The sequence below is a fragment of the Dasypus novemcinctus genome, chromosome 18 (assembly GCF_030445035.2).
Source record: "Dasypus novemcinctus isolate mDasNov1 chromosome 18, mDasNov1.1.hap2, whole genome shotgun sequence".
NCBI lineage: Eukaryota > Metazoa > Chordata > Mammalia > Cingulata > Dasypodidae > Dasypus > Dasypus novemcinctus.
In genome coordinates, this window is record NC_080690.1 from 59,915,020 (window position 1) to 59,940,653 (window position 25,634).

The 25,634-nt window shown below is 59.7% G+C and overlaps 3 protein-coding genes and 1 non-coding gene across 4 annotated transcripts; 2 read left to right on the plus strand and 2 right to left on the minus strand.

Annotated features, from left to right (window-relative positions):
• The first annotated feature begins 4,210 nt into the window (after nt 1–4,210).
• ZFP36 (ZFP36 ring finger protein) lies at nt 4,211–6,788 on the plus strand. The gene is made up of 2 exons (XM_004481465.3): nt 4,211–4,336; nt 5,119–6,788. Exons 1-2 carry the CDS (start codon nt 4,226–4,228, stop codon nt 6,070–6,072), a joined length of 1,065 nt encoding a protein of 354 aa, XP_004481522.3. The 5' UTR covers nt 4,211–4,225; the 3' UTR covers nt 6,073–6,788.
• Nucleotides 6,789–9,286: 2,498 nt separating this feature from the next.
• TRNAI-UAU (transfer RNA isoleucine (anticodon UAU)) lies at nt 9,287–9,379 on the minus strand. The gene is given in 2 exon segments: nt 9,287–9,322; nt 9,342–9,379. It is a non-coding gene; the product is annotated as a tRNA-Ile (tRNA).
• Nucleotides 9,380–9,549: 170 nt separating this feature from the next.
• PLEKHG2 (pleckstrin homology and RhoGEF domain containing G2) lies at nt 9,550–20,397 on the plus strand. The gene is given in 20 exon segments (XM_004481449.5): nt 9,550–10,417; nt 10,985–11,118; nt 11,765–12,036; nt 12,105–12,205; nt 12,733–12,799; nt 12,926–12,972; nt 13,214–13,364; nt 13,667–13,720; nt 13,722–13,805; nt 13,986–14,186; nt 14,537–14,629; nt 14,703–14,789; nt 15,109–15,142; nt 15,242–15,343; nt 15,426–15,473; nt 15,556–15,594; nt 15,754–15,770; nt 15,973–16,149; nt 16,241–17,171; nt 17,253–20,397. Coding segments are annotated over 19 exon segments (4,170 nt in total). The 5' UTR covers nt 9,550–10,417; nt 10,985–11,009; the 3' UTR covers nt 18,809–20,397.
• A 2,328-nt stretch (nt 20,398–22,725) lies between these two features.
• RPS16 (ribosomal protein S16) lies at nt 22,726–24,875 on the minus strand. The gene is made up of 5 exons (XM_004481451.3): nt 24,721–24,875; nt 24,484–24,585; nt 23,208–23,304; nt 23,048–23,095; nt 22,726–22,939 (listed from the first exon to the last, which is right to left on the minus strand). The coding sequence occupies exons 1-5, from the start codon at nt 24,766–24,768 to the stop codon at nt 22,794–22,796; spliced, it is 441 nt and encodes a 146-aa protein (XP_004481508.1). The 5' UTR covers nt 24,769–24,875; the 3' UTR covers nt 22,726–22,793.
• Between the last annotated feature and the right edge of the window lie 759 nt (nt 24,876–25,634).

Genomic DNA, 25,634 nt, shown 5'->3' on the forward strand with positions numbered 1-25,634 from the left:
AAACAAAGACCCCTGCCCTCCTGGAGCTGATATTCTGATGAGAGAAAATAAACATCATTTAAGTAAAACAGTATACCAGATAGAAGTTCCAAGGAGAAAAATAAAGATGTGAGATCAGAAGAGGAGAGAAATTTATAATAGCAAAAACATTTGGTACTTGGGAATAAATATAACAAGAAATGCCAGACTTTGGATATGGAAAATTATGTCACTATTGAAAAAGTTTGAGAGCTTAGGTTGGGTAGAATTTCACAGGTATTCGTTGGTCTGTAAATAGATGTTACACATTTTCTTGTAAAGTAGATTAGGGTATTATTTTTTAAATCCTTGAAGGAGATCAAGAAAAGCTTTAGTAAGAAGGTGATATTGGAGCAAAAACTTGAAAAAGGACTGGAAATAAGCCATGTGAACCTCAGAGGCCAGCGCACTAAGGAGAGAGAGAGGGACAGCAAGTTGTGCTGGTGTCGTTAGAGAACATTGAGGCCTGGGCCTCGGTGAGAGGACAGGCATAGGAGAGGAAGTCAAGGCAGATCATGGAGGCCCTTGGTGGAGACTTGGCACTTACTAGGTTATTAGCCTCAGAGGGAGACTGTTGTACAGCCTGGTGAGAAACCACACACTTTAAGAAGGGAGGGTACATCAGACACACCACCGTGCTTCGGGCAAATTAGACAGTGGGGGTACACAGGCACACACGACATCCCCTGCCCCCAGCAGAGGACAACCATGGTGCTCCCAGGGACCCTGTCCCAGTGACATTCCCACAAACAAACTGCCCAAGGGAAAAACCCAACAACGTGAGCACACACAAATAATCCTCTGTGAACACAAATAACCCTCTAACCACCACCTAACCCGCTATCTCTCACCCCATCTCAGACTTTGCCCATCACAGCCTGACTCACTCCTACCTCAGCCCAATACTACCAGCGGCAGAGTCGCTGGGGACAGATAAGGCCAGGCACAGACGCTGCCCCCAGCTTCTGGGGTGTGGGTGTGTGCATCTGCTGTGCCCGCAGAGGCAGACATGGACCGCAACATGGAGAGGGGCACGCCAGCCGCCCTCCCCATCACGCGCGCTGTAGACGTCAGGAACCAAAGTTCACCAGTTTCACTGCCTTGTGACTGGGCCACAGAGGAACTGCACCCAGACTGGCCTACCGTACCCTCACGCACACACAACTGCACACACCTGCAGAGGAGGACACAGATACTTGTGAATGCTATTCACACACCTGAGGGTTACACAAATACACTGAGCTACAGGGCTTGTACACAACCACAGCTGTACACACATGCTAACACACACTCGGTTTAAAAGTTTGCGTTTACTCACACACTTAGTTACACTCTCACAGCCTGGGTCCCTATATGGCATGCACAGAGCTGTACAAGGCTGAGGACCCCTCCGGTGGCACCAGAGGACACATACAGTTATACTCTCACCCAGGCGTCTTCAAGGAGGTAACACACATACACTTAGTCACTCCAAACCCCAGAGTGATAAAGAGCTACACAGGTGTGACAGAGAACACATGGCCTAGGCATACTTTACACACAGTCACCTCACGCAGGCCTGTATACACGCAGCTCACTCACCAAATGGGCGCGCTCGTTCCCCAATTGTATACCCAGGCACAGCAGAACTCACACCCCCCGTCATGCCAAGGCACACACCTCGGCACCTGCACTGCACACACCACGCACACAACGTCGTACACACACACACACAGTTGGCCCACACCTCCCTCGCAACTGCACACCGCCTGCCCCACCTCGGTCACACCCGGGCCCCACGCAGTCAGTCACGCCAGGCGCACGCACGGCCCAGACCCAAGGGCCGCAAGCCGGCCCGGCTCTCACACCCCCGCGTTTCCCGTCCTCGCTTGTTTTTCTGGAAACTGCGCTCCGTTCCCCACCCCCTAGCCGGAAGTGTTCGCAGTATTTTTAGCCTCTCTGGTTTCCGCCCTTTCCCCCCTCCCCCCTCCCCCGGGACCTGTCCCCCGCGCCCCGACGGGGGACCCCGGCCATCCCCTTCCCCAACATCATTCCTGAGGGGATTCCCGGCCGCTGCTAGGGCCGCGGATTTTCCCGCTGGCTACGTGAGGCGCGGGGACGAGTCCTGCCCTGAACTTCCTCAGGGGCGGGGACGCCCGAGGCCTCCGGGGCGGGGATGGGAGGGGGATGGGAGTCCCGCTCCAGGCTGGAGGGAGGCGGGCGTGGGAGCCGGGACTCTGGTCTGAGAGTGGGGGGAGCTGAGGCCGGGGCTCCCGCGTAGACTGAGGAGCGGGCCGGGGGCCGGGGGCCGGGGCTGGAGGGCCGGGCGGAAGAGGGGGCTGGGCCAGAGCGGGGAGGTGGCGTGGAGACCCGGACCCCTGGATCTGAGCAAGGAGGGGCTGAGGCCCGGACTCAGGCCCATACGTCAGTGGGGTTTTTTTTTTCGGGGGGGGGGGGTCGGCCCGCCCGCGCGCAAAGCGCCCCCTCCAGCCTCCTGGAGAGTGGCCCGATCCCAGCGTCCCGGCTTTGGGGCCGATGACTCAGCAGATGGGGGAGGGGGAGGGGGTCAACCTGACTCAAGGGTGGGAAATGCGCCCTGTCTCCCAGGAATCGAAACTGGAATCCCTCCTCCAGGATCGCGGCCGGAGCCGGGCTCGGGGGACCCCAGGGGGCCGCCACCCCCGTGTTCCCGCCTTACAGAGCCGGGTCGGGAGGCGGGTCCCGGGCACCCCCGCCCCACTCTCCCCGCGCCCTGGACGCTCTGTTTACGGTGGACAGGAGCCATGGTTACGGGAGAAGAACCCGGGCGTCCGGGCCGAGCCTCCCCGTCACGGCTTCCAGGAAGCCCCCTCCCCCCGCCCCTCGCGGGTGAGTCACGGGCAGCGGGAGGCCGCAACCGTGCCAGAGTCGCCCGCGGCCGCCCTGCTCACGGGACCGGCCGGGGAAGGCCCCACAGCCCCTCGCAGGAGGCGCCGCGCAGGGATTCCCCCGGTGCTCCGAGGAGGCGAGTCTGCGTGAAGCCTGGCCGCGTGTCCCCGCCTCACTCCGCGCCCGCAGTCGAAGACTGAACTTTCCACCAGCACCACCGGGCTCGGTGGCAAGGACTTCTACGCCCACATTTTCGCTCAGGGCAGCCCCCTTACTGTCAGCCCCTTAAATACCCCCACATTTTCGCTCAGGGCACCCCCCTTTACCGTCAGCCCCTTAAAAAATAAGTTTTCTCTCCACATCTTAAAATGAGTTTTCACTGAGGCACACATAGCCCACCTTCAGTTGGGGGCGACCCATTTCTTCCAACTCAAGCAGCTTTCAATCAAGGCAGCCCTCCACCGTCACGAAAGAAAGATCCACCCCCTTCCACTCTTCAGCGTTTTCTCAGAGGGCAAACCCCTTAACATCATGTAAGGCCCTAGTCTTAGGCCACTGCCGTTTACTGGCTGGGGAACCAGGTGAGTAATTTAACTTCTCGTGTGTAAAGTGGGCATAATAATACCTCCTTGAGTCGTGGTGGTGACTGAAGATGTGAAGCGCTTTGGACAGTGCCCAGCCCAGAGGCAGGCGAGAAGCGCCACTGTCTGCGTGAAGCTGAGGCGCTGCAGAGGCCCAGCCTCGCCGCGCACCCCCGACTGTGCCAAACACCCAGCCCCCCAGGTCTTCGGATCTGGACTGCTGGGGTGCGAGTCCTCTCCAGGCCTGTTGGTCTCCCCTCTGCGTTTGCCCCACCCCACCCCCGTCCCAGTTTCTGTCCTTCTGTGGGGTCTGTTCCCCTGTTTTACTCCCTCTTTTTGTTTCCCTGTGTGACCCTCTCGGTTCTGCTTCTCGCTCTGAATCTGTGTCTCCCTGGGACTGTCTCTCTCATGGCTTGGTTCTCCGCCTCGGTCTCCTCCGCTCCCCTCTTTACCCAGCCTCTCCCTCTCCAGGTATGGCTCTTCCTGTGTGTCCCTCCCTCCATGTCTCTCCGTTTCTCTTATCTCTCCCCCTCTCCGTGTGTCTCCCGAACCGTGTCTGACCGTCTGTCTCTCACACACGCGGCCTCTCGGCCTCTCCCCTGGACAACCGCCCCTGGAGCCCTGAACACTGGGCTGGCGTCCCGGCTGGGGGTAGGGTGGAAGGGGACTGGCCCTGGGCGGGCCCGGGCGCGGGGGGCGCGCGTCCGGGAAGCGCCCCTGCAGGCCCCGCCCCTGCCCCCGCCCCGCCGGCGCCACGCCACGCCCCCTGCCCCTATAAGATGCCGGCTCGCAGGCCCCGCCGCAGCTCGCGAATCCGGCGCTCCCAGTCCCGCGGATCCTGCAGCCGACCGGCCGCTCGCGCCGCCATGGACCTTACCGCCCTCTACGAGGTGAGCCCCCGCCCGCCGCCCGCCCGGCCTCCTCCTCGACCCGGGCTCGCCAGGCTGCCAGCTCCAGCCGGGAGTGCCCGCCTCCCTTCGCAGACCCGCGAGGTTCCCTGGAGGCGAAAATGGAACCCCGGGTCTTTCTCCCGGGACTCCTTCCCGGGGCTCGGCCCAAATAGGGGAGGAGTGGCCCCTGGAGATGGAAAGTTGGAGGCCTCTTCTCAGGCTAGGGCCGTCTGGGGGCGGAAGTGGCCCCCACACCTGGCTTACTGCTCGGAGTTGCTGAGGGTGCGGTTTGCGGGGAGGCGTTTCAGGGGCTGAGGGGGGGGGGGCGAGAAGTGAACTTATGTTCTCCCACTCCCTGACTAGGGGAGGTCTCTGGGAACTCCAGAATCAAAGAGCTCTGGACTCCTCTAAGTTTACTTTGCCCAGATTTTCCAGTTGTGAAACTGGAGAACCCGGATTTGTGGACCAGATCCGGGGAAGCCCAGAGGCTCAAAATTGGGGGCAGCGGTGTCCCCTGACTTTGGGGCCCCGTCTCGATCCAGCCGGGCTCTATCCAGGACTGGGGAACCCGGACTCCTAGTCCCCGGAGAAGGCTTCACATAAACACAGAGTCTCCAAATCGGTATAGCTGGAGTTCGGATCCAAGGGTTTCTGCGGGCAGTTGGTGCGCAGGCCTGGAGCCCACAAACCGGGCTGGCAGGCTCTTGAGGTGCCCTGCAGCTGGGGCAGGGCGTTACCCTGCATTTTCGGTGTCTTAACCTTCCCCCCTCCCTTCCGGGCAGAGCCTTCTGTCGCTGAGCCCTGAGCTGCCATCTGCCCGCGGAGGCCCGGAGTCCAGCCTGGGCTGGGCCTCTTCAGGACCCTGGAGCCTGAGCTCATCGGATTCCAGCGCTGCTGAGGTCGCCCCCCGCCTGCCCAGCCGCTCCACCAGCCTGGTGGAGGGCCGCGCCTGTGGCTGGGTCCCCCCACCCCCAGGCTTTGCACCTCTGGCTCCCCGCCCGTGCCCTGAACTGTCACCTTCACCCACCTCACCTCCTGCGACCCCGGCCACTTCATCCCGCTACAAGACTGAGCTGTGTCGGACCTTCTCTGAGAGCGGGCGCTGCCGCTACGGGGCTAAGTGCCAGTTTGCCCACGGCCTGGGGGAGCTACGCCAGGCCAGTCGCCATCCCAAGTACAAGACAGAACTCTGCCACAAGTTCTACCTCCAGGGCCGCTGCCCCTATGGCTCGCGCTGTCACTTCATCCACAACCCCAGCGAGGACCTGGCCACCCCCGGCCACCCACACACACTGCGCCAGAGCATCAGCTTCTCCGGCCTGCCCTCCGGTCGCCGTGCCTCGCCACCACCAGCAGGCCTGGCAGGCCCATCCCTGTCCTCCTGCTCCTTCTCGCCCTCCAGCTCCCCACCGCCACCCCCCGGGGACCTTCCGCTCTCACCCTCTGCCTTCTCTGCTGCTCCTGGGACCCCGGTCCCCCGAAGGGACCCCACCGTGGCCTGTTGCCCCTCCTGCCGGAGGGCCACTCCCAGCAACAGCCTCTGGGGGCCCGTGGGCGGCCTGGCTCGGAGCCCCTCTGCACACTCCCTGGGCTCTGACCCTGATGAATACGCCAGCAGCGGCAGCAGCCTGGGGGGCTCCGACTCCCCCGTCTTCGAGGCGGGGGTTTTTGGGCCACCCCAGGCTGCCGTCCCCCGCCGACTCCCCATCTTCAATCACATCTCCGTTTCAGAGTGACAAGTGTCGGCTGAGTACAGATCAGCTGGATCTCAAAGGGGGGCCATTTCTTCCCTGTTGTGGGCTCCATATGGGCCTGGGGGGCTGTGGGGACCCGGGAGCCCCCTTACGTAATCAAGCAGCCCCCTTCCCACTTTCCAAAATGCATTAAGCCACTTCCCTGACCCCATACTGGGGCTGGTCCCCAGTGTGTAAGCCTTAACAGCGTTTCTGGTGTTGGGGATGGGGTGTTTTTGGGGTCCTTCAAAGCAAAATGTAGCAAGTTTAGGGGGACAGTGAGGCCTGCTTTCCCGGGCCCTGATCATGTCTCCTGGAATCATAAGTGCTGTGACTAATAGGCCCCCATTATCCCCTTCTCATTTTTCCTAGACTTGAGGTTCCAGCACCTGGGGGTGACTGGAGCCTCCCTGGAAGGGGAATCCTGGTGCTCATATCCTCCGAGAAAACAAAGTAGCCAAAGCCGTTGCCAAACCTCTGTCCCCTCCCCAAGCCAATGGGCTCTTTATTTATGACGACTTTATTTATTCTAATAGATTTTATAGTATTTATATATATTGGGTCGTCTGCTTCCCTTGTAATTTTTTTTCCTTTTTGTAATATTGGAAACGGAATAATTATTGTTATAAGTATACTATATCAAGTAATATATATTGTTACCAAAAAAGTCTATTTTTGCGTTTTTTGGAGTTTTTAAATAAAAGGAATCGGCGTGTAAACTGGAATCCTGGCTTTTCCGCCGTCTACAGGGAGTGAGGGCGGTGGGGATGGCGCTTCGACCTTTCTTCTGTTGTGGCGTAGAGTCCACCGATAGCTCTGAACTCTTCCGGAGCCTGAGAGCCCCGCGGCGCTTACCTGGCAGGAAGTGATGTCACCGGGCTCGGCGGCTCACCTGAGAGGGCGGGCCCAGGTGAGGTCACCCCGCTGGAAGCCGGGGAGCCGGTTCCCGGGGTGCGGGCGCTCGGGGCGCGTCTGTGGCCCGGCTGGCGAGCGAGCGTGGGCGGGGCGGAGGTCTCAGCCCCCGGGGCCGGGGCCGGGGCGGGCGCGGCGGGGAGGACGGAATGTGCCGGAGCCGAGCCCAGCGCGGGCGGCGGCGCCGGGGAGGGGCGGGGGCGTCACCCGGAAGCGGGGGCCCGGGGGGCCGGGACGGGGAGTCGCTGGGCCCGAGTAGCGAATTCCGACGCTTTCGGAACCGGGGGAGGCCACTTTCAAGCCTCAGGAGTCGAGGATCTCAACATTTTGGAAGCTCAGATTAAACTCTTGGAGACTTAGAAACGCCGAGTGCTGGCTCTCCGGGATCCCAGGACCTCGACTCCCAGACTCCTAGGCCGGCGGGTCTCCAGAAGTCCAGGATGCCGGGATCCTGGCCCTCCCGCACCACGGTTTTCCATTTCCGCGAGCCCCCTGGCGGCCGCCGCGGGGCCGGCTCTCGGCGGGCGGGGCTGCGCGCGGCGCGGGCTCGGACCAAACAAGGCAAGAGCCCGGGGCGCCCCCGCGGGCGGCGGAAGCGGCCCCGCGTCAGCGCCCGCCCCGCCCCGGGCCGCCCCCGGCTCCGCCTCCCCTCGGCCGTCCCTGCCAGCCCCCGCCTCCCCCTCCCGCTGCTCCAGTCCCTGCTCCCCTTCCCTGTCCCCCCTCTCCCCTCCCCTCCCTGGCCTTCGCGGCCGACCTTCCCACCTCCCCCCCCGTCCCGCTCCTCCCCCTGCCCCAGCCCCCCGGCTCCTCTCCCTTCCCACTCCTGCCCTGCCTTCTCACTGCCCCTCCTCCTCCCACCCCTCTGCCCTCCTCCCCCAGCCGGTGCCCTCCTCCCTCTCCTCTCCCTCTCCTGCCCTTCTATTGCTTTTCTCGTCCCCTTTGTCCCCGCCCCTCTTTCCTCCCCTCCTCCTCGTCTCTCTTCCCTTGCCCACTGGCAGGCCCTGGCCTTTTGGCCTCCTCTTCAAGGAAACTGCCCCCGGGGTGGAAAAGGGCTCAGGCCCCAGTTGCCCAGAAGGAAGAGCGTCGGGATGGGAGGGACGGACTGAAACCCAAAGACCTTGGGGAGACAGCAAGACATGTAAGGACACTTTCCCGAAAAGAGACCCCCACACTCAAAGAATAAGAAGCAGCCACTGTGGTTTCTCCTAACCCCAAGCCACTCACACACACATACACACACACACACTCTAAGAAGATGGCCACATCCCACCAGCTACCAGTGCACAGGCCGAACACCTGCAAGTTCCCCCTTCTCCTTCAAAGCCACACCCCACCTGACAGCAATCGTGTCTGATCCGCCCCCCGCCCGCCTTCCCCACTAGCTCTCCACCCTGGTCCTGTCTGTCGTCTACTTCCCGTCACCCTCGGAACTTCCCTAGGTCTCCTTGCTCCCTCTTCTGCCCTCAGTCTTGCCCCAGCCCCCCCCCCCCTCCCCAGCAAACAAAGGGAGTGTGTTAATACCTGAGTCAGATCACAGACAAAACAAAGTCCTAAGTCCTCGCCGCGGAGCACGCGCCTTGGCTCCCATCACCTCCCTGATCTCATCTCCTACCCCACCTTAGTCATTCTGCCGAGGTTACGCTGGCTCTTCCCTCTTCCCAGATAGCCCCACACCTCCCTCAGGTCTTGTTCGAATGTCACTTTCTCAGTGCCACCATCCCTATCAACCCTGTTTAATATTGCAACCCACACCCCACTTCCGAATCCCCCAGTCCCCTCACCCTGCTGTACTTTTTCCATGAAATTTATCATCACTTAACATACCAAATATACTTGGTTGCTATGTTTATTAATGTCTGCCTCCCCCCCCCCTCCCACTAGAATGTCAAGCTCTCAGGGCAGGGTGTTTGTCTTGTTCACTGCTGTACCCCCCACTCCTAGAACAGATCTAGGCACATAGTTTGTGCTCAGTATTTGTTTACTAAAACAAATAGATATAGAAACGGAGAGGGAAAGACACTACACACAACTTGCCAAAGACCCACAGCCTACAGTAGCTTCAAAAGATTCTTGAAGCCCCATTAGATGCCACGATCATCTAGGCGATACCACCCCCTGGCGGCCAAAATGGAAACAACACCTTCTCGTAATGAAGATAACTCCTCCCTCCTCAACCGAACCTTGCCAGAGTTCGAGTCTCGCGACTCTAAAAATTCCAAATATTGAAGTGTTCATTTTTCTAAGTAATGTGGATATTGCGGTCGATGGTAAAAGTTTTTAAAAACCTGAGAAGGAAAACTAAAAGTGCTCCAGGTGAGGATCGAACTCACAACCTCGGCATCGCTCCGCCCGCACTGTCATATAAGTACCGCGCGCTAACCGATTGCGCCACTGGAGCTCCGGCCGCACCCTTCTGACGTGGCACCCTTCAGTTGTTTTGAACCACATGACTTCGCCGGGCAGCCCCGCCCTAAATCCCATATGCAAATAGAAGAACTTTACTTGACCAATAGGAGAACGTGCGTAACCAGTTCCGGATTCTCACGCTTCGCGGGCCCTTGCTGTAAAAGGGAAAAGTGCGCGAGAAGCCTGGAATGTGGAGGCGTCGCCTGCCTGGGACTCCCCTCCTCGTGAATATTCAGGACCCGGGAGGGTCTTAACCCTTTGCTGGCGCGCGGCCGGAAGGCGGCCCATCCCCCCGCGGGCGGGAACAGGATATGAGCCCCAGCGAGGGAGAAGCCCCGGGCGGCCGCCCCCCGCCCCCGGCTGCAGCCGGACTCCCCCGCTCCTGATGTGGCGCTGCCGCCGCCGCAGGCGTCCCGGCCCACCCCTCCCCGGGTCTCAGGGTCCCGGTGCCGCGGACCCCGGCCTCCAGAATCCGCGCGGCATCCCGAGAGACCCCGAAGCCCAGGCCCCGCGCGCAGGGTAGAGGACCCCAGATAGCCAGGCCCCCGGCGCCCCCTCCTGGATGAGCCGGGAGTCCGGGACATCAGCCCCGCCGGACCCTTGAGGCCGAGACCTCGGGAGCCAGGACGCAGATTCCTCCAGGGGCTCCCCGAAATCCGGGCCCAAGGCCCCCGGCTTGGAAGAGCTCGGGATCCGGCCTGCGTGCGGCAGCGTCCACTTCCAGGGGACCCGGGAGTTGGGTGGACTCCCCCGCACGGTAGTTAGGAAGGCTAAGGAAGACCCGGGAAGGCGGGTCCCCAGCGCCCCCATCTGAGACTCAGGGATCGAGGCTCCCAGCGTCCCCCGCTTAGAGGACCAAGAGATTCGGACTCGGCGCGACACCGCGGAGCACGCTTCCTGGAGCCCGAAGTTGGCGCCCCTGAGTCGCGGAGCCCCGAGGGTCCCGGTCGCGCTCGGCGCGGGCGCGCGGGGCCGGCGTCGGGGCTGACTGGGAGCCGCCCCCGGCGGCGGGCGCCGGCGGCTCGGGGAGGTGAGGGGGGAGGCGAGGGCCCGGGCGGCAGGGGAGGGGGCGGCGCCGCGGCCGCGGAACAATGAGGGGGCGTGCCGGCGGGGGGCGAGCCGCGGGCGGGGGGCGGCGGCGGCCGGGGGGCGCCAGGGCTCGGGGCCAGCCGCCCGGCACAGCCCTGGCGGGGGAGGGCGCCGTCTGCAGGACCCTGGCATCCGGTCCCCCAGCCTCCTCCGCCCTCCCCTGGGACCCGCGGCCTCCCGCCCACGGCTTTTCCCAGCCCTGCCCCTCGCTCTCCGCTCCAGCCGGAGCCCAGACGTTCCCAGGGCCCCTGGACCTCCCGCCTCCCGGCGCTTCCGCGACTCTTGAGCTCCCTTCCACTCTTTCTTTGTCTCACCCTTTCCATCTCCTCAGCTCGCTCTCTCCTTGGCCCCTCTCCGTCACTTTGCCGGTGTCTTCCTCTCAGTTACGCTCAGGGGCCCGACCCTGGATTTAGACCTCCACTCCTAAGCCCCAGCCCCCCGTCTCTGAGGTGAGCGTGGTGCCGAGGCCCATGGGGTCTCCATGCCCAAGAAAGGGGTCTTTGTGCAGGCCACTGCCCTGAGCACACTCAGCCATGCCTGAGGGAGCCCGTGGACTGAACCTGTCCAGACCCAGCCTGAGCCCTGGGTGTGGCCACAGAGGTGAAGCGTGTGACTGTTCAGCTGTGTGCGAGACTCGGGCAGGTGAGTGGGCAAGGAGGCCAGAGCCTGGGGGGACACTCCCCCCTTCATGCAAGGCCCCTCTGTGGCTCTGTGGGGGTGACCAAGACAGCCCCAACCCTGCCCGCCCAGGGCTCCAGGGAGAGTCCAGAGGGGCAAGCCAGGGCAATGTGGTCAGGGCTGCCGAGGGGACAGCGCAGGGGCAACTGAGGAACGGAAGGGAAGAGCTGGGCAAAGGCAAGGAAGGGTGTGTGCAGAGGCCGAGTTGAGAGAAAGCCTGTGAACTGAAGGTCCGGAGTCTGGAATGTAAGAAGCCATGTGACCATGGGAGGCCAGCAGGCTCGAGAGCTCTGTGGAGTTTGGACTCAGGGCATGGAGGAAGTGACAGGCTCAGGTGGATGACTTAATAAAGATCTCCCTGGCTGGTGTATGGAGGTGAAGTAGAGGGAACAGGGCAGGAAGCCCAGGGAGGTGACCGGTCAGGGACCTCTGTGGGAGAAGACGATGACAAGACGACCATGACAATGACAGGACTGGACTAAGGCAGGGAAGGGGAGGAGGGAGCAAGTGGGAAAGACATTCGCCGAGTGGGGGTGATTGTGGGGGCTGAGTGAACCGGGGCCGTGGGAGGTGAGAAGTGGGGAAAGCCCCGGCCTGTTCTCCACCCCAGCCGCCCCTGCCGCCGCCTCCATGGCTTCCCCCCGAGGTTCTGGAAGCTCCACATCCCTGAGCACGGTGGGCTCCGAGGGGGAGCCGGCCCCGGGGCCCACCCCAGCCTGCTCAGCCTCCCGGCCGGAGCCCCCACCAGGGCCCCCCATCCGCCTGCATCTGTCGCCTGTGGGGACAGTGGGCTCAGCGAAACCCTCGCGGCTGGAGCGGGTGGCCCGCGAGATCGTGGAGACCGAGCGGGCCTACGTCCGGGACCTCCGCAGCATCGTGGAGGTGAGGTGCAGGCACGGGAGGGAGACCCAGGCCAGCCCTCGGCCCCCGTGACCCCAGTCCTCCCACAGGACTACCTGGGCCCCCTGCTGGACGGCAGGGCGCTGGGGCTGACCACGGAGCAGGTGGGCACGCTCTTCGCCAACGTCGAGGACATCTACGAGTTCAGCAGGTCAGGGGTGCATGGAGTGGCCAGGGGTGCCTGGTGGCGGGCAGGGGCCTATGTTCTGTCCCAACTGGTCCTTGGGGTGCTGTGGCAGTGGGCAGGGGTCCTGGTGGGAAGTGAGGACCTGGGGTGGGGGGGTTTGAGCAGCTGGGTGAGGTCCAGGTGTTGGCCAGGGTCCAAGCAGCAGGACGAGTCTTTGGACGATGATAGGTCTGGGATTGGGATCGAGCAAGGACCCATGTGGGGCCAGAGGACATGACCCTAGCTTGCCTGGGCCTTTCCCAGCTGTCGTATTCAAAGAGTCTTGTTGTGTGGAAGCGCTCAGTCCCAGGGGTCATGACCTGGCACCCCCGGGCTCCAGCCAGCTGTGAGGATGGTGGCAGGGTCCCAGGCCTGAGAAATGAGGTGTCCTTGTAGTGATCAGAGGCCCCTCCCTCTAGACATGACACCCCAAGGAGAGCTCCTGGCCCCCACTGAGCCCCCAGCCCCCGCCGACCATTGGGCGCCCCTCACTCCTCCTGTCTCCCCCACAGCGAGCTCCTGGAGGACCTGGAAGGCAGCAGCAGTGCGGGGGGCATTGCCGAGTGCTTCGTGCAGAGGGTGAGTCAAAGGGGAGGGGTCTCTCAATCCGGGTGGGTCCTGGTGGGAGAAGCAGGCCTGGGCCAGGCTAAGGGGGCTCATAGGGAGCAGGGCCTGGGGTCTCCCTGACTCCCATGTCACCCACAGAGTGAGGATTTTGACATCTACACGCTGTACTGCATGAACTACCCGAGGTGAGGGGCAAGGGGCCCCTGCTGGGCCCCCAGGCCGTGCCCACCAGCTGATATGCCAGCCAGCCTCCCCCACCCCCACCCCACCCAGCTCCAACCCTGCCCTCGACAGTGCCTGATCTCTCCTTAGCCTGCCCCTGACCCCTGCCAGCCGCCGCCGCCCCTGAACCCTAGCCATGCCCTGGCCCCTCCCCGCCTGCCTGCCCCAACTGCCAGCCACTCTTGCCCTGTGCTGTGCCCTCAGTTCCTTGGCCCTGCTGCGGGAGCTGTCGCTGTCTCCGCCAGCGGCCCTGTGGCTGCAGGAGCGCCAGGCCCAGCTTCACCACTCGCTGCCCCTGCAGAGCTTCCTGCTGAAACCTGTTCAGCGCATCCTCAAGTACCACTTGTTGCTGCAGGTCAGCCCCTGGGGGGCTGGGTGGGGGTCCAGTCCCGTTGACCACATGATGGTGCTTCTGGTGGGTGCCTGGGAAGCACCCCCTGAATGCACCTCACTGCGCACCTGGAAGGCATCTGGTCCCTAGCAACTGGGCCAGTGCTTGGCAGGGTAGAGACTAATCGCAGCTGATCCCATGTTCTGTCTCTGCATTTGTGTCTTTTCGCTTCTCTGCATCTCTCTCCTACCTTTATGTTTCTCTTTCTCCCATCCCTCTCCTCCTCCTTTCATTCCTCTCCTGTGTACACGGTGGCTGCCCGGCAGGAGCTAGGCAAGCACTGGGCCGAAGGTCCAGGGGCCGGGGGCCGCGAGGTGGTGGGAGGAAGCCATCGTGTCCATGACAGCGGTGGCCTGGTACATCAACGACATGAAGCGCAAGCAGGAGCACGCCGCGCGCCTCCAGGTGGCCCCACGGTGGTCTGGAGCCAGCTGGATGGGGGGGGGAGGACAAGAAGGCCTGGGGCAGGGGTGGGGGGCTGGTGCTTCCGAGGTGGCCTCAGGGCGGGCTGTCGCTAACCCCACCTTGGCGTGTGCCACCCACCCTGTGCCTCCATGTGCCCCGTCACCTGCGGGTTCCCGGCAGGAAGTGCAGCGGCGCTTGAGCGGCTGGACGGGGCCGGAGCTCAGCGCTTTCGGGGAGCTGGTGCTGGAGGGCGCCTTCCGGGGCGGCGGGGGCGGCGGTCCCCGGCTGCGCGGGGGCGAGCGGCTGCTCTTCCTGTTCTCTCGGATGCTGCTCGTGGCCAAGCGCCGGGGGCCGGAATACACCTACAAGGGGCACATCTTCGTGAGTTTGCAGGAGGGCGTGGGGCTAGAATGGGCTTAGAAGGGACGGTCTGTGGGCAGGTGCCTGGATACCTGAAGGGGGGGCATGGAGGGAGGGACAGGGCCGCAGGGCGCAGCGGTGATAAAGGCGTAAGGCCTGGGCACCCTGGATTTGCCCACGATGGGGCATCTTCACGGCGCAGGGGGGAGAAGGGGCCCCCCCATAGAGCTACAGGGAGCACAGCTTTGTGGTCCAGGTGGAGGGTTCCACCACACAAGTTCTTGGGGGAAGGGGTCCAGAGCCACCTACAGGGCTACATCACTAAGGCCACCAGGGGCCCTGAGCCTGCCACTGTCTGCCCCCGCGTCCAGTGCTGCAACCTGAGCGTGAGCGAGAGCCCTCGTGACCCTCTCGGCTTCAAGGTGTCCGATTTGACCATTCCCAAGCACAGGCACCTGCTGCAGGTGAGCGCAGGGCAGGGCGGGCGGGCAGGACTTCCCCAGCCCCTGGGCCTCACGCCTGGCGCCCCTCGCCCAGGCCAAGAACCAGGAAGAGAAGAGGCTGTGGATTCACTGTCTCCAGCGCCTCTTCTTTGAGAACCACCCTGCCTCCATCCCCGCCAAGGTAGGCCGCCACAGCGGGAGGCCCTCTGCATGCAGGGAGTCCCCCGAACGACCCGAGAGCTAAGGTGGAGGGGGGGCTGCCCGCTCAGAGCCCCAGCCCTGCCGGATCCCTGCCGTGTGACCTGGAGCAAGTACTTAACCTCCCTGGGCCTCAGTTTCCTCGCCTGGGCGAATTACAAGTGGACAGAACCTACCTCACAGGGTTGTGGCGAGGATTAATCGCCATGCCTAGCGGGTTGACAGCCCCCGTGGAGGGGGCTGCGAGGCCTCTGGGTGCTCAGAGACCCGGTTCCTTCAGTCCCCATCCCCGTCTCTTTCAGGCAAAACAAGTTCTCCTGGAAAACAGCCTGCACTGTGAGTTGGGGGCGGTGAGGCTTGGGTCTGGCAGGATGTGGATGGAGAGGAAGTACTTCCAGGAAAAAGTGTACTCTCAGCCCCACAACTCTCACACAGGTGCTCCCAAGAGTAAGCCCATCCCAGAGCCCCGGACACCCCCGCTCGGATCTCCCCAACCTCGAGATGCCAGAAGTTTCACCCCAGGCCGAAGGAATACAGGTAAGTGAGAGGACGGCCCCGAGGCCCCAGGCCCTGGAGCTGGGCTCCTAACGGGCTCCTGACTCCTGCTCCCGACCCACAGCTCCATCCCCAGGACTGTCCAGGACTCGCCGAGGCCGCAGACAGTCTGGTGAGCACCCATCCAGAAAGTGAGCCAGGGATTGGGGTGGTGGGATCTGGGCCCCTGACATCACTGTGTCCTCCCCCCCCAGAGCCAGCGAAGGACCCTTATGTCATGTTTTCACAGAACGGTCAGTGACTGCCCCAGCCCACCCCGGCCTGTCCCTGTCAGTCTCTCTAACCTGCCCCAGGTGCCAGGGAAAGGGGGTGATTGGGGCAACTCGCAGTTACGAGGAATAGCTCTTGTTCCTGTATCTCACTAACTCTTCTTCTCATCTCTGCATTCCCAGCTAAGCCGAGACTCAAGGTAAGAAATCTCCTGTGCCAGGCCTAGGGGCTGGTGTCGCGGTGCTGAGGGAGGAAAAGGCTTGAGTTCCAAAGTTTGGGTCAGAGTAAGAAGGGGGCTAGGGGCTAGGGGCTTGGGTTCTTCCATTTGTAAAAGGAGGGGGCTGAGGGGGGAAGGGGGTTCCTCCTGGCCCTTGCTCTCCATCCCCTTTCCCTCCCCACAGCATGCTGGCAGCGAGGGCGAGCTGTACCCCCCCTTGGAGGCTCAGCCGCCAGTTCCAGCTTCTGGACCCTCTGAGGACCTGGAGGACACGGAACCCCCAAGCCTGGACCCCTCTGGGACCTCAATCACTGAAGAAATCCTGGAACTGCTGAACCAGAGAGGCCTCCAGGACCCAGGGGTAAGCTGGGGTTTCGTCATGGGAGCCCTGGGGGCTCCAGGCTGGGGCAGAGACAGGCCAACCCACCCTGAAACTTTGGCCTCTTCCCCAGTGCCCTCTGCGGAAGTCTCCCCATGACATTCCTGAGTTCTCCGGAGATTCCCAGATGCCAGGAGACAATGAAACCTTCGCGTTCCAAGCCCTGCCCAGCCGGGACTCTTCAGAAGAGGAGGAGGAAGAGGAAGAGCTGGAGATGGATGAACGAGGGCCTTCTCCACTCCATGTCTTGGAGGGGCTTGAAAGTTCCAGTGCGGCTGAAATTCCTGACATTCCCAGCCTTGCCAAAATTCCTGATGTACCCAGCCTCCCTGAAATTCCCAGCCTTTCTGAAATTCCCAAAATTCCCTGCCTTCCCAGTCTCTCTGACATTTCCAGTGTTTTTGAAATGCCCTGCCTTCCAACCATCGCTAGTGTCCCTGACATTCCCAGTCTTTCCGGAACTCCTGCCCTTCCCTGTGACTCCTGGCTCCAGGGACCCCTGCAGGAGCTGGATAAGGCTCTAGCCACCAGGACCGAGCTGTTCCCTGGAAGCAGTTCCGGAAAGCTGGGAGAACCCCCCTCAGGTAGCGGGCCAGGACAGGAGGAGGATGAAGAAGGAGGATCATTCCCGAATTTCCAGCCCCAGGATGCCACCCGAGATCAGGGTTTCCCGGACGAGCTGGAATTCCGCTCTTGCTCAGAAATCCGGAGCGCCTGGCGGGCATTGGAGCAGGGGCAGCTGGCCCGGCCAGGTTTCCCAGAGCCACTGCTGATCTTGGAAGATTCAGATCTGGGAGGAGGCAGCGGGAGTGGGAAGGCGGGGCCCCCGAGGTCAGAGAGGGCAGCCTCCCGGGTACGAGAGCTGGCGCGGCTTTACAGCGAGCGGATCCAGCAGATGCAGCGGGCTGAGACACGGGCGTGCGCCAACGCCCCCCGCCGCCGGCCGCGGGTTCTGGCCCAACCCCAGCTGTCCCCCTGCCTGCCCCACGAGCAGGCCCAGCCAGGTGAGGACGAGGCATGTGGTGGGCAGCGGTGGCCAAGCTGGGGCAGCGGTCCTGACGTGGTCCTCCTTCCTCTGTCTGCAGGGCCCCTGCCTGCCTTCGGACATGTGCTGGTGTGCGAGCTGGCCTTCCCGCTGACCTGTGCCCAGGAATCTGTTTCCCTGAGCCCTGCTGCCCGGGTTCAAGCTGCCACACCTGTGTCTAAGCGGGGAGACTGCCTTGATGGTCAGAGTCTAAATGTCTCAAATTTGCCTGAGCAAGACCGTCTGGGACTTCAGGTTCCAGCTGCTACCCCTGTACCTGAGCAGGGAGGCCCCCAAGCTCTCCAGGTTCCAGCCAGCACACCGCTGCCCAAGCAGGAAGGGCCCCCAGACATCCAGGTTTCAGCTCTTACTACTTTGCCTGATCAAGAAGACCACCTGGGAATCCAGGGTCCAGCTTCCACTCCTTTGCTTGTGCTAAGAGGCCTCCTGGACGTACAGGTCCCATCCACCACCCTTTCTCCTGAGCAAGGATGCCACGTGGACGTCCGAGTTCTGCCCACCTCACCTTTGCCCAAGCAGGGAAGGGCTTCTGATGTCCTGGTTCCAGACACCACTCCTGCGCCCAGGCAAGAAGGTCACCTAGACGGCCAGAGCCCAGCCAGCACCCTATTAACTGAGCCAGAAGGTTCCCGGGATGTTCAGGGCCCAGTCACTGTCTGGGGCCAAGCCATCAATCCTTTGCCTATGCATGGAGGCCACCTGGGCCACCAGCTCCCAGCGGACACCTCATTGTCCTTGCCACACAGCCTCTCAGACACGCAGGCGCCAGCTGCCACACCTTTGCCTGCAGGTGGAGGTCCCCTGGATCCCCAGCTCCCAGCCGGCACTCCACTGCCTGTGCCGCAAGACCTTGCAGACACTCAGGTGCCCCAGCCACAAGGCCTTGCCGACATCCGGGTCCAAGCCCTCACGCCTTTGCCTGAGCAGGGAGGGCCCCCAGATGTCCAGGGCCCAGCTGCTGCCCTGCGCAAGCAGCAAAACCTCACAGACAGCCAGGTCCCCAAGCTCACACCCTCGTCGGAGCAGAGAAGGCTCACAAACGTCCATGTTCCGGCTGCCACACCTCTGCCTGAGCAGGGAAGCTCTCAGGACGTTCAGGGCCTGTCACCCACCCTGGTCCAGGCCACCGTGGTTCTCTCTAAGCCAGGAGGACACTTGGTCCCTCATACTGCCAGGCCAGAGTCTTTGGACTTGACTCCACCCCAGAGCCCCCCACTCCCCACCCGTCGGCTCCTGGGCCCTAACGCAGCTGCCCTCTCGAGATACCTGGCAGCTTCGTACATCAGCCAGAGCCTGGCCCGGCGGCAGGGGCCTGGGGGAGAGGGCCCCTCGGCCTCCCGGGGGCCCTGGTCCTCCTCTGCCCCCACGTCACGGGCACCTTCACCACCGCCCCAGCCCCAGCCCCAGCCCCCTCCGCCACCAGCCAGGCGACTGAGCTACGCCACCACGGTCAGCATCCACGTGGGAGGGGGTGGGCGGCTGCGGCCAGCCAAGGCCCAGGTCAAGTTGAGCCACCCTGCTCTCTTGGCCCCCACCCAGGAATCTGTGGTCCCTCGCAGGGCCCAGGGGGCTCCTGATACCCCTTTCCACACGTGAGCCAGGACGTCAGGCTTCGGGAAAAGCAAGGACTTCAACCAGATGCCACAGACCCCCAGAACCTCACCCAGAAGTCCAGACGCTGAGTGCAGGTCTCAAAATTGCTGCAGCCTTTCAACTCCAGGGATCTGCTTTGGCGAATGGCTCTTCTTACTTTGATGCTCAGCGGGAATGTTGAAGGGGATGATGTCACTATTTTGTTAATATTATGAAATTGTAATTTGCCGTTCTGGAGGCAGTGGGGGATGACAGAACACTTAGCAATGGCAGTCTGACATAGCAAAAATGTTTGGTTTATCTCAGACCCCTCCAAGTAGACTTCCTAGGAATTCTTTCCCTTAGTTGATGTGTCCAACCTTGCGTCCATGTATCTCGCCCACCAGTCTTCTCCACAACTAGCCAGCCAGCTGTCCTTCCATCTCTTCATCCACTCTCCCTCTGATGAGCTTCCAAGCCATCACCCACCATCCACCTCGTCTATTCAGCCACCTCTATCCTATCCATCCTGCCCACTCCCAATCCAGCCTCCATTCCGCCATCAATGCAATATCCCACCCATCCAGACCTCTCCATGTATCCATCCATCTCTTCATATTCATCTCTGTCCCTCTGGCCATTTTAACATCTCCGTAAGCAGACCTCCTTAACTGGGTTCTTGATCTTGGAACAAAACTTCAGACAGTTCCTTGCTGATATCAGGGCAGATCTTGTTTGGGCTCTGGAAAGTCTGCCCCAATTCTCTGATTTCCTTTGGCAACCACTCCATACCTGCACCTTCATGCACATCCCATTCTTGTGCCCACCCACTGTCCGGTTCTCCCAAGCGCAGCACAAGCAGGGAGAAGCATAGCAAGTAGCTGCTTTGGTGTTGATAACAGTATCAACTTCCTTCATCAAACACTTAACCCCTTATACTTGGCACATTCTTGTTTAATCTTCCCTGGGATTCTGCAAGGCATCCTAAGTCTTGGCTGAAAGGGTGTAACCTGGGTGGGTCTGAATACTGGCTTCCCACCGGGTGACTTCACCTTGAAGCCTTGATTTTCTCATCTGTAAAATGAGGACAATAGTACCTGCCTCGTGGGATCACTGTGGAGATTCAGCTCAGAGTCGTAAATGAGTGTGAACCTCTCGCTCCCCTTGTTAAAATCACAGCTTCCAGGATCTAGTCTCAATTTACTGAATCAGAACCTTTAGGACAGGGACCTAGGAATCTGAATTTAACAACTTAAAATGAGTACTAACTGTATGCCACAGGCTTTACACTTTATATGAACTAATTCACTTTTAATCTTCCCAACACGAAGTGAGGATGGTCTCTAACCCCCACTTTAGGGATGAGGAAACGGAAGCAGAGTTGCCCAGGTGCTAAGATGCGTCGGAGCAGGGACTCGATTCCAGCCTGGCACCAGAATGTGCCCGGGTACGTCGAGTGCCTGTCCTGCGCCGGGTGCTGCTCTTGCTCCTGGGGGTTCCACAGCACACGCTTCCCTGCCTGCCGGGGACTGACAGCCTGGTGCTCCGCGGGCCCCAGGGTACTCTCATAATTAGCTGAATAAAGTAACCAGCACAATACCTGGCTCAGTCAATGGTGGCTGCTGGCTCGCTTACTGAACGCCTACTGGGGGCCCCGCAGTGGCTGAGGCGAAGCCCTAAGCCTGCAGTGGTGCAAGACTCCACTGCTGCCTCCCCAGGTCAGAGCTCAGGCCGCCCCTCCCCGCCTCTACCCCCAGCTGCACATTCCCAGCCGCCCCCGGCTGCATATTCCCAGCTGGAGAAAAGTCATCAGCCTGGCCTGGGCTCCCAGTGGGTGCTGGAATTCCTGGTATTTGAAGAGGTGGCAGGGAGAAAGGGGGCTTTCTATTCAAGGCTCGGTTCCGGGTAAGGAGGGGTGCTCCTTTAGCCTCTCCAGATGTATCCCAGCTGTGCTGAGCCGGGAACTTCAGTAAGGGGTCTCTGGATCCCTCAGGAAAATCATGGGCACCAGGCAGCCCGAGGCCCCTCCTCCTGGTCTACCCCTAAATTCCATCCTGCCGGCATCTGCTTCAAGGCCCCAGTATGTCCGTCTCAGGAATGGCTTCCTTAAACCCAGCCTTTTAGAGCTGCAGCCAAGTCAGGCCCAGAAGGGTGAGGGTGTTCCCACTGCCCTGTGTAGTAAGCTAAAACCCGGTTCAAACTCCAGCTTCAGGGTGTGAATGTAGCTCAGTGGTTGAGCACCTGCCTCCCCCAAACAGGGTCCTGGGTTCAATCCCCAGTAACAAAAAAAAAAAACCCACCGTCTCCAATGCTATACCTGACAAGCCACAGAAGTTTGCCTCTAGGCCTGTTTTCCCTTATGTAACCTGAGGCAGCTATGTCACTAACCTCAAAGGGCTTGGCACTCATCCTAGTGCAAGTAAGGGCTTTTAGGTACTCCCTATACACACTAGCACTGTCCAAAAGAACTTTGAGGAAGGAAATAGTCTATTATATAGTACATATATATACAATGTTAAACTGGTCAGGATTGCTGTAACTTAAATCTCCCAACTCCTTTTATAATGCGTGTTTGTGAAGCTTCCCCCCTCAGTGTTCAAGTGCCATGTTTTCCCATATACCCAACAGCATGGAACCCCACTTGGAGCAGATGGCTGCAAAGGCTGCCACTGAAGCAGAGATGCCCTCCACACCTGGCCCCTCACCAGCTCCCTCACAGTCCATTCAACTCATTCAGGCCAATTTGCCCTTTTCCACTATCAACAACACTCCAGAAGTGGGATGTAGGTTGTGGTCACATAGCAAGACAGAGGGTTGGGAGGAAGCCAGTGAACAAACGAGACTGAAGCAGCGCCCAGATGTGATCCCCAGCTCACACCTACTGTCCTCTAGAGCTCAAGGATCATCTCTCCCAGAACCCACCAGTCCCTCCACGGACCCCTTACTAAGTCCACACTATACTGTGTATAATTTAATAACTATATCATACCCGTACTAACACATCCCCACCACAAGAATGTTTTTTTGAATTTCAGTTCAAGCTCTTGGACCTCTTGTTAAAACCCATTCTACCTAGGCTGGGCAGGTGCTTCCCGTGGGTCCCACGCTTCCTAGAACCAGTGAACTACTCCCCAAATTCCCCAATCCACGTGCCCTTGCGTGAGCTACTTAATTGCCTGGTACTCCTTTCCCTCTGTACAATGGGAAAACTTTTTTAAAAGGCAATTTAATCCACAAGCAACACTCAGGAAAACTGCTCTGAGCTCACTACAGATGGACAAACCCCTAGACCCATGCTGCCATAAAAAGGATGACAGCCTAACTGGGACCTGCTTGAGGCCAGGGAGGGCCTTTCCCTAGGAGGTACTGCTGACACCTGGAGAGCAAAGCCAATCAATAGGAACTGAAAACTGTGGCAGAGGCCAAGAAACCTGCCACATACAGAGACCCAGAAATGGGAAAGAACATAAAGAAGAACATAAAAATGGTCTGCACAGGGACTAGAGACTAGAGATGGGGGGGAGGGGGGGGAGCCAGATCAGTCCTGTCCACACTACAGTTCTGCATAAGGAAAAACTTTCCCAGGCCCAGGTTAGCCAGGCAAGGCCCTTCCCCACTTTCTTCATAACCATTCCTTTTAAGGAATACGGGTTTAACATATTTCTTCTGCTTCTCACTGACAAACCCTTATAAACTACAACAAAGAGACAAATCCACAAGGACTCCACTCACCACCAGCCCAGAACCAACCCTGCTCCCTAGTGGAGTCACAGGGGAGACCAGGTCTGCTCCCACTTGCCTTCCATCCACACTAACCCCAGAATAGTGGTAGCTTCTGGGGAGGACTAAATCCAGACTGGCAATGGGCAAGGGGTGTTTCCTGCATTCTGTCTAGTCAAAGTCCCAACCCAACCCAACATTACCACAAAAGACCACAGGAGTTCTTGGAACCTTAAAATCCCACAACCCTGGTTTATTATAAAGGTGAACCCTGCTCCTTGTAGTGGGCTTATCGGTAGGATTTCTGGTAGCGAGCACGGGCACCAGGGCCTCCGAACTTCTTGGATTCACAGCGACGGGGATCAGCCACCAGCAGGGTCCGGTCGTACTGGATGAGGATGTCTTTGATCTCTTTCTTGGAAGCCTCATCCACATCTGGCGATAAGAGAAGGGGTGGAAAAGATTTAAATAAAGAGAATCCTCCTCTTACTCTCTGGTGTTGAGGGCTTCCACCCATCCATCCAATGGGAAGGCCCCACTCACATTTCTGGTAATAGGCCACCAGGGCTTTGGAGATGGACTGGCGGATTGCTGTGAGGAAGATGTACACAAAAATGGGGCACATGAGCTTTGTGAAGGACCAAGACCATGGCCTTACTCCCAGGACCACCTACCACTCCAGCATGCAGTTCTTGGCACTCACCGTAAATCTGGGCCACATGACCACCACCCTTCACACGGACGCGGATGTCCACGCCAGCAAACCGCTCTTTGCCCAGAAGCAGAACAGGTTCCAGTAGCTGGAGGAAGAGGGCACGAAAATGGCTTTAGGTCACTACTGGACCCTCTATGTAACTTCCGCCACCAGTCTCACTGTGCTAGTAAAATGGAGGGACTGCCATCCTGGGCTTCTCTACTCTGTACAAAGCCAAGGAAGCAGAGGAGGTTCAAAGTAATCAAACGAGACTGCTACAGTGGGAAACCAAGTCCAGATAAAGGCAATCGTGGGGTTTTTCGGTCTGTCTTTGGATCTCTGATCCCCCATCTCTTAAGACTGAAGTCTTAGAAGAATGACACTCTAAATCAACAGTAAGGAAAACTTTTACAACCATCAGAGATGCTTCCAACAGTGGAAAGCCACACCTGGGCCGTCAGGTGTCTTGCCTTCCCTTTGAGCCTAACAGATTTCCAAAGAAATTACAATTACACTATAAACCTCCCCTTCCCGGTTCTAGCTCTTTCTATGTGTTTTCTCTGACTGGAACACTTCTGGCTTTACAAGCTTTAGGTCTCAAAAAGGTCTCCTCCCCTAGGAAATCTACCCTGGTTTGAATCCTCTGACCTGGCCACTCTGGGTCAGTATTTGCTAATGGGTCCAGTCTGCCTCACCTATCGAACTGGGAGCTTCATGAGGGCATGACCTGAGGCTATCTGGGTCACTACTGGGTCCCCAGCACCCAACAGGAGGCTGTACACAAACAAGCTTCAAGAAAACTGGGTCAGTATTAACCGCAAGCCCTTAATACTGAATACCTGTTTCACAAGACTCAGACACTTATTCAATTCTCACCATGACCCCGCAGTGTAGATGTTACTTAGGATTTAAACATTAATCCCTGTTCTCTGGAACTTACATAGACACTTTTCAGGTGAAAACACAATTGTGAACATAACAGATGCCTCACATTGCAAGAATCTAGGCCGGATAAGCTCTGGCATTCTTGTCATCACGTCCCCAGTTGGGTGGGCTTCCAAATACCCCCGTTTTCAAATCACCCCCCTAACCTTCAACATTAACTTTTTCACTCCTAACTCGGCGTTTATCTCCTGCACCCCTACTCTATCCCGATTAGCCCACTCTGCCGCCCCAAACTGTGCTTCTAAGTATTCCGTTGTTAACACCAGATCCCTCAGCTTCCGAATATCTCCGTCTCCGGAGCTCTCCACTCAACCCAAGCGGCCTTCCCCCATCACCTTACCTTGTACTGCAGCGTGCGCGGCTCGATCATCTCCAGAGGCCGCCCGTTCACCTTGATTAGGCCGTTGCCCCGTTTACAGTGCGCCACGGCTGTAGCCGTCTTCTGTGGAAAGCGAAAACGGGAGCGGGGCCGCGTGAGCACCGGACCCCAGTTCCCAAGTTGGTTTCAGACCCCTGCCTACCAGGCTTTCCTAGATCCTGGCCTCCCCTAGTCCCTCCCAGCGAATGCCCGGCCCACCTTGCGTCCGAAGACCTGCACCGACTGCAACGGGCCCTTGGACGGCATGGTTGCGGGCTTAGACGAGCTCCTCACCGCGCTGCGCCGTAACCGGAAAAGGGAAGCTCGGGGCCACCCAGGCCGCTTTTCAGGGTCTGCGCAAGCGCCCTGAGCGCTGCATCGCGACAGGAGGGAGCTTTACGACTTCTGTGGTCGCTAGGGGGCGGAGCCTGGGTTAGCGGCGGGAAGGTGGATCTTGGGAGCGGGGAGGCGGGGCCTAGGAGGTGGAAGCGGGGAGTCCTGAAGAGTGGCGTGTGCAGAGGGAGGCGGATGAGCTAGACTTGTTAGGCATTTCCTCAGTCTTCTCTGGTCACCGCCGGTTTTCTTTTGCATTCGGGCTCTGCCCTCTTTAATAATCCCCTCGGTGCTTCTCTAGCATCAATTTTCACTGGCCCCTAAAAAGGGCCCTCCCATCCCCCCGTCATGTTCCTCCCTTCTGGACTCCCCCTCTCAGAATCCCACTCAACCAGAATCCTCTCCCAATCCACCTTTCCCAGAATCCAATCCCCAGAACCCCTCTACCAGAGTTCTCTCTCAGAATCCTTTTCCTCTCAAAGTACCCTCCCTCAGAGCTTAACTTTTTCCCAGAATTCTCTTCCCTTCAGAGCCTCCTCTCCCCAGATTCCCTGTCTCCCAGAGTCCTCTCAGAGATCCACCCCCAAATCTCCCTCTTCAGAGCCCTCACCCTCGAATTCCTCTTTCCTTGAATCCTTGGGACCCTCTCCCCCCAAACATCCTCCCTAGAAGCTTCTTCTCAGGACCCACTACCACTAGAATCCCCCTCCTGAATCTCCCTCCCCTACAATCCACATTTCCCAGAATCTCCCATCACCCTCCTAGGACTACCTCCCTCAGAATCTACCTTTGAAGGGAAT

Bases quoted from the DNA above. Each gene is read 5' to 3' on its own strand.
- ZFP36 (XM_004481465.3), top strand. From the start codon at position 4,226: ATGCCGGCTCGCAGGCCCCGCCGCAGCTCGCGAATCCGGCGCTCCCAG. The intron at 4,337-5,118 runs GTGAGCCCCCGC...CCTTCCGGGCAG, and splicing joins ACCTTACCGCCCTCTACGAG to AGCCTTCTGTCGCTGAGCCC.
- RPS16 (XM_004481451.3), bottom strand. From the start codon at position 24,768: ATGCCGTCCAAGGGCCCGTTGCAGTCGGTGCAGGTCTTCGGACGCAAG. The intron at 23,096-23,207 runs GTGAGTGCCAAG...TCTTCCTCACAG, and splicing joins TCATGTGGCCCAGATTTACG to CAATCCGCCAGTCCATCTCC. The intron at 22,940-23,047 runs GTGAGTGGGGCC...TCTTATCGCCAG, and splicing joins GGTGGCCTATTACCAGAAAT to ATGTGGATGAGGCTTCCAAG.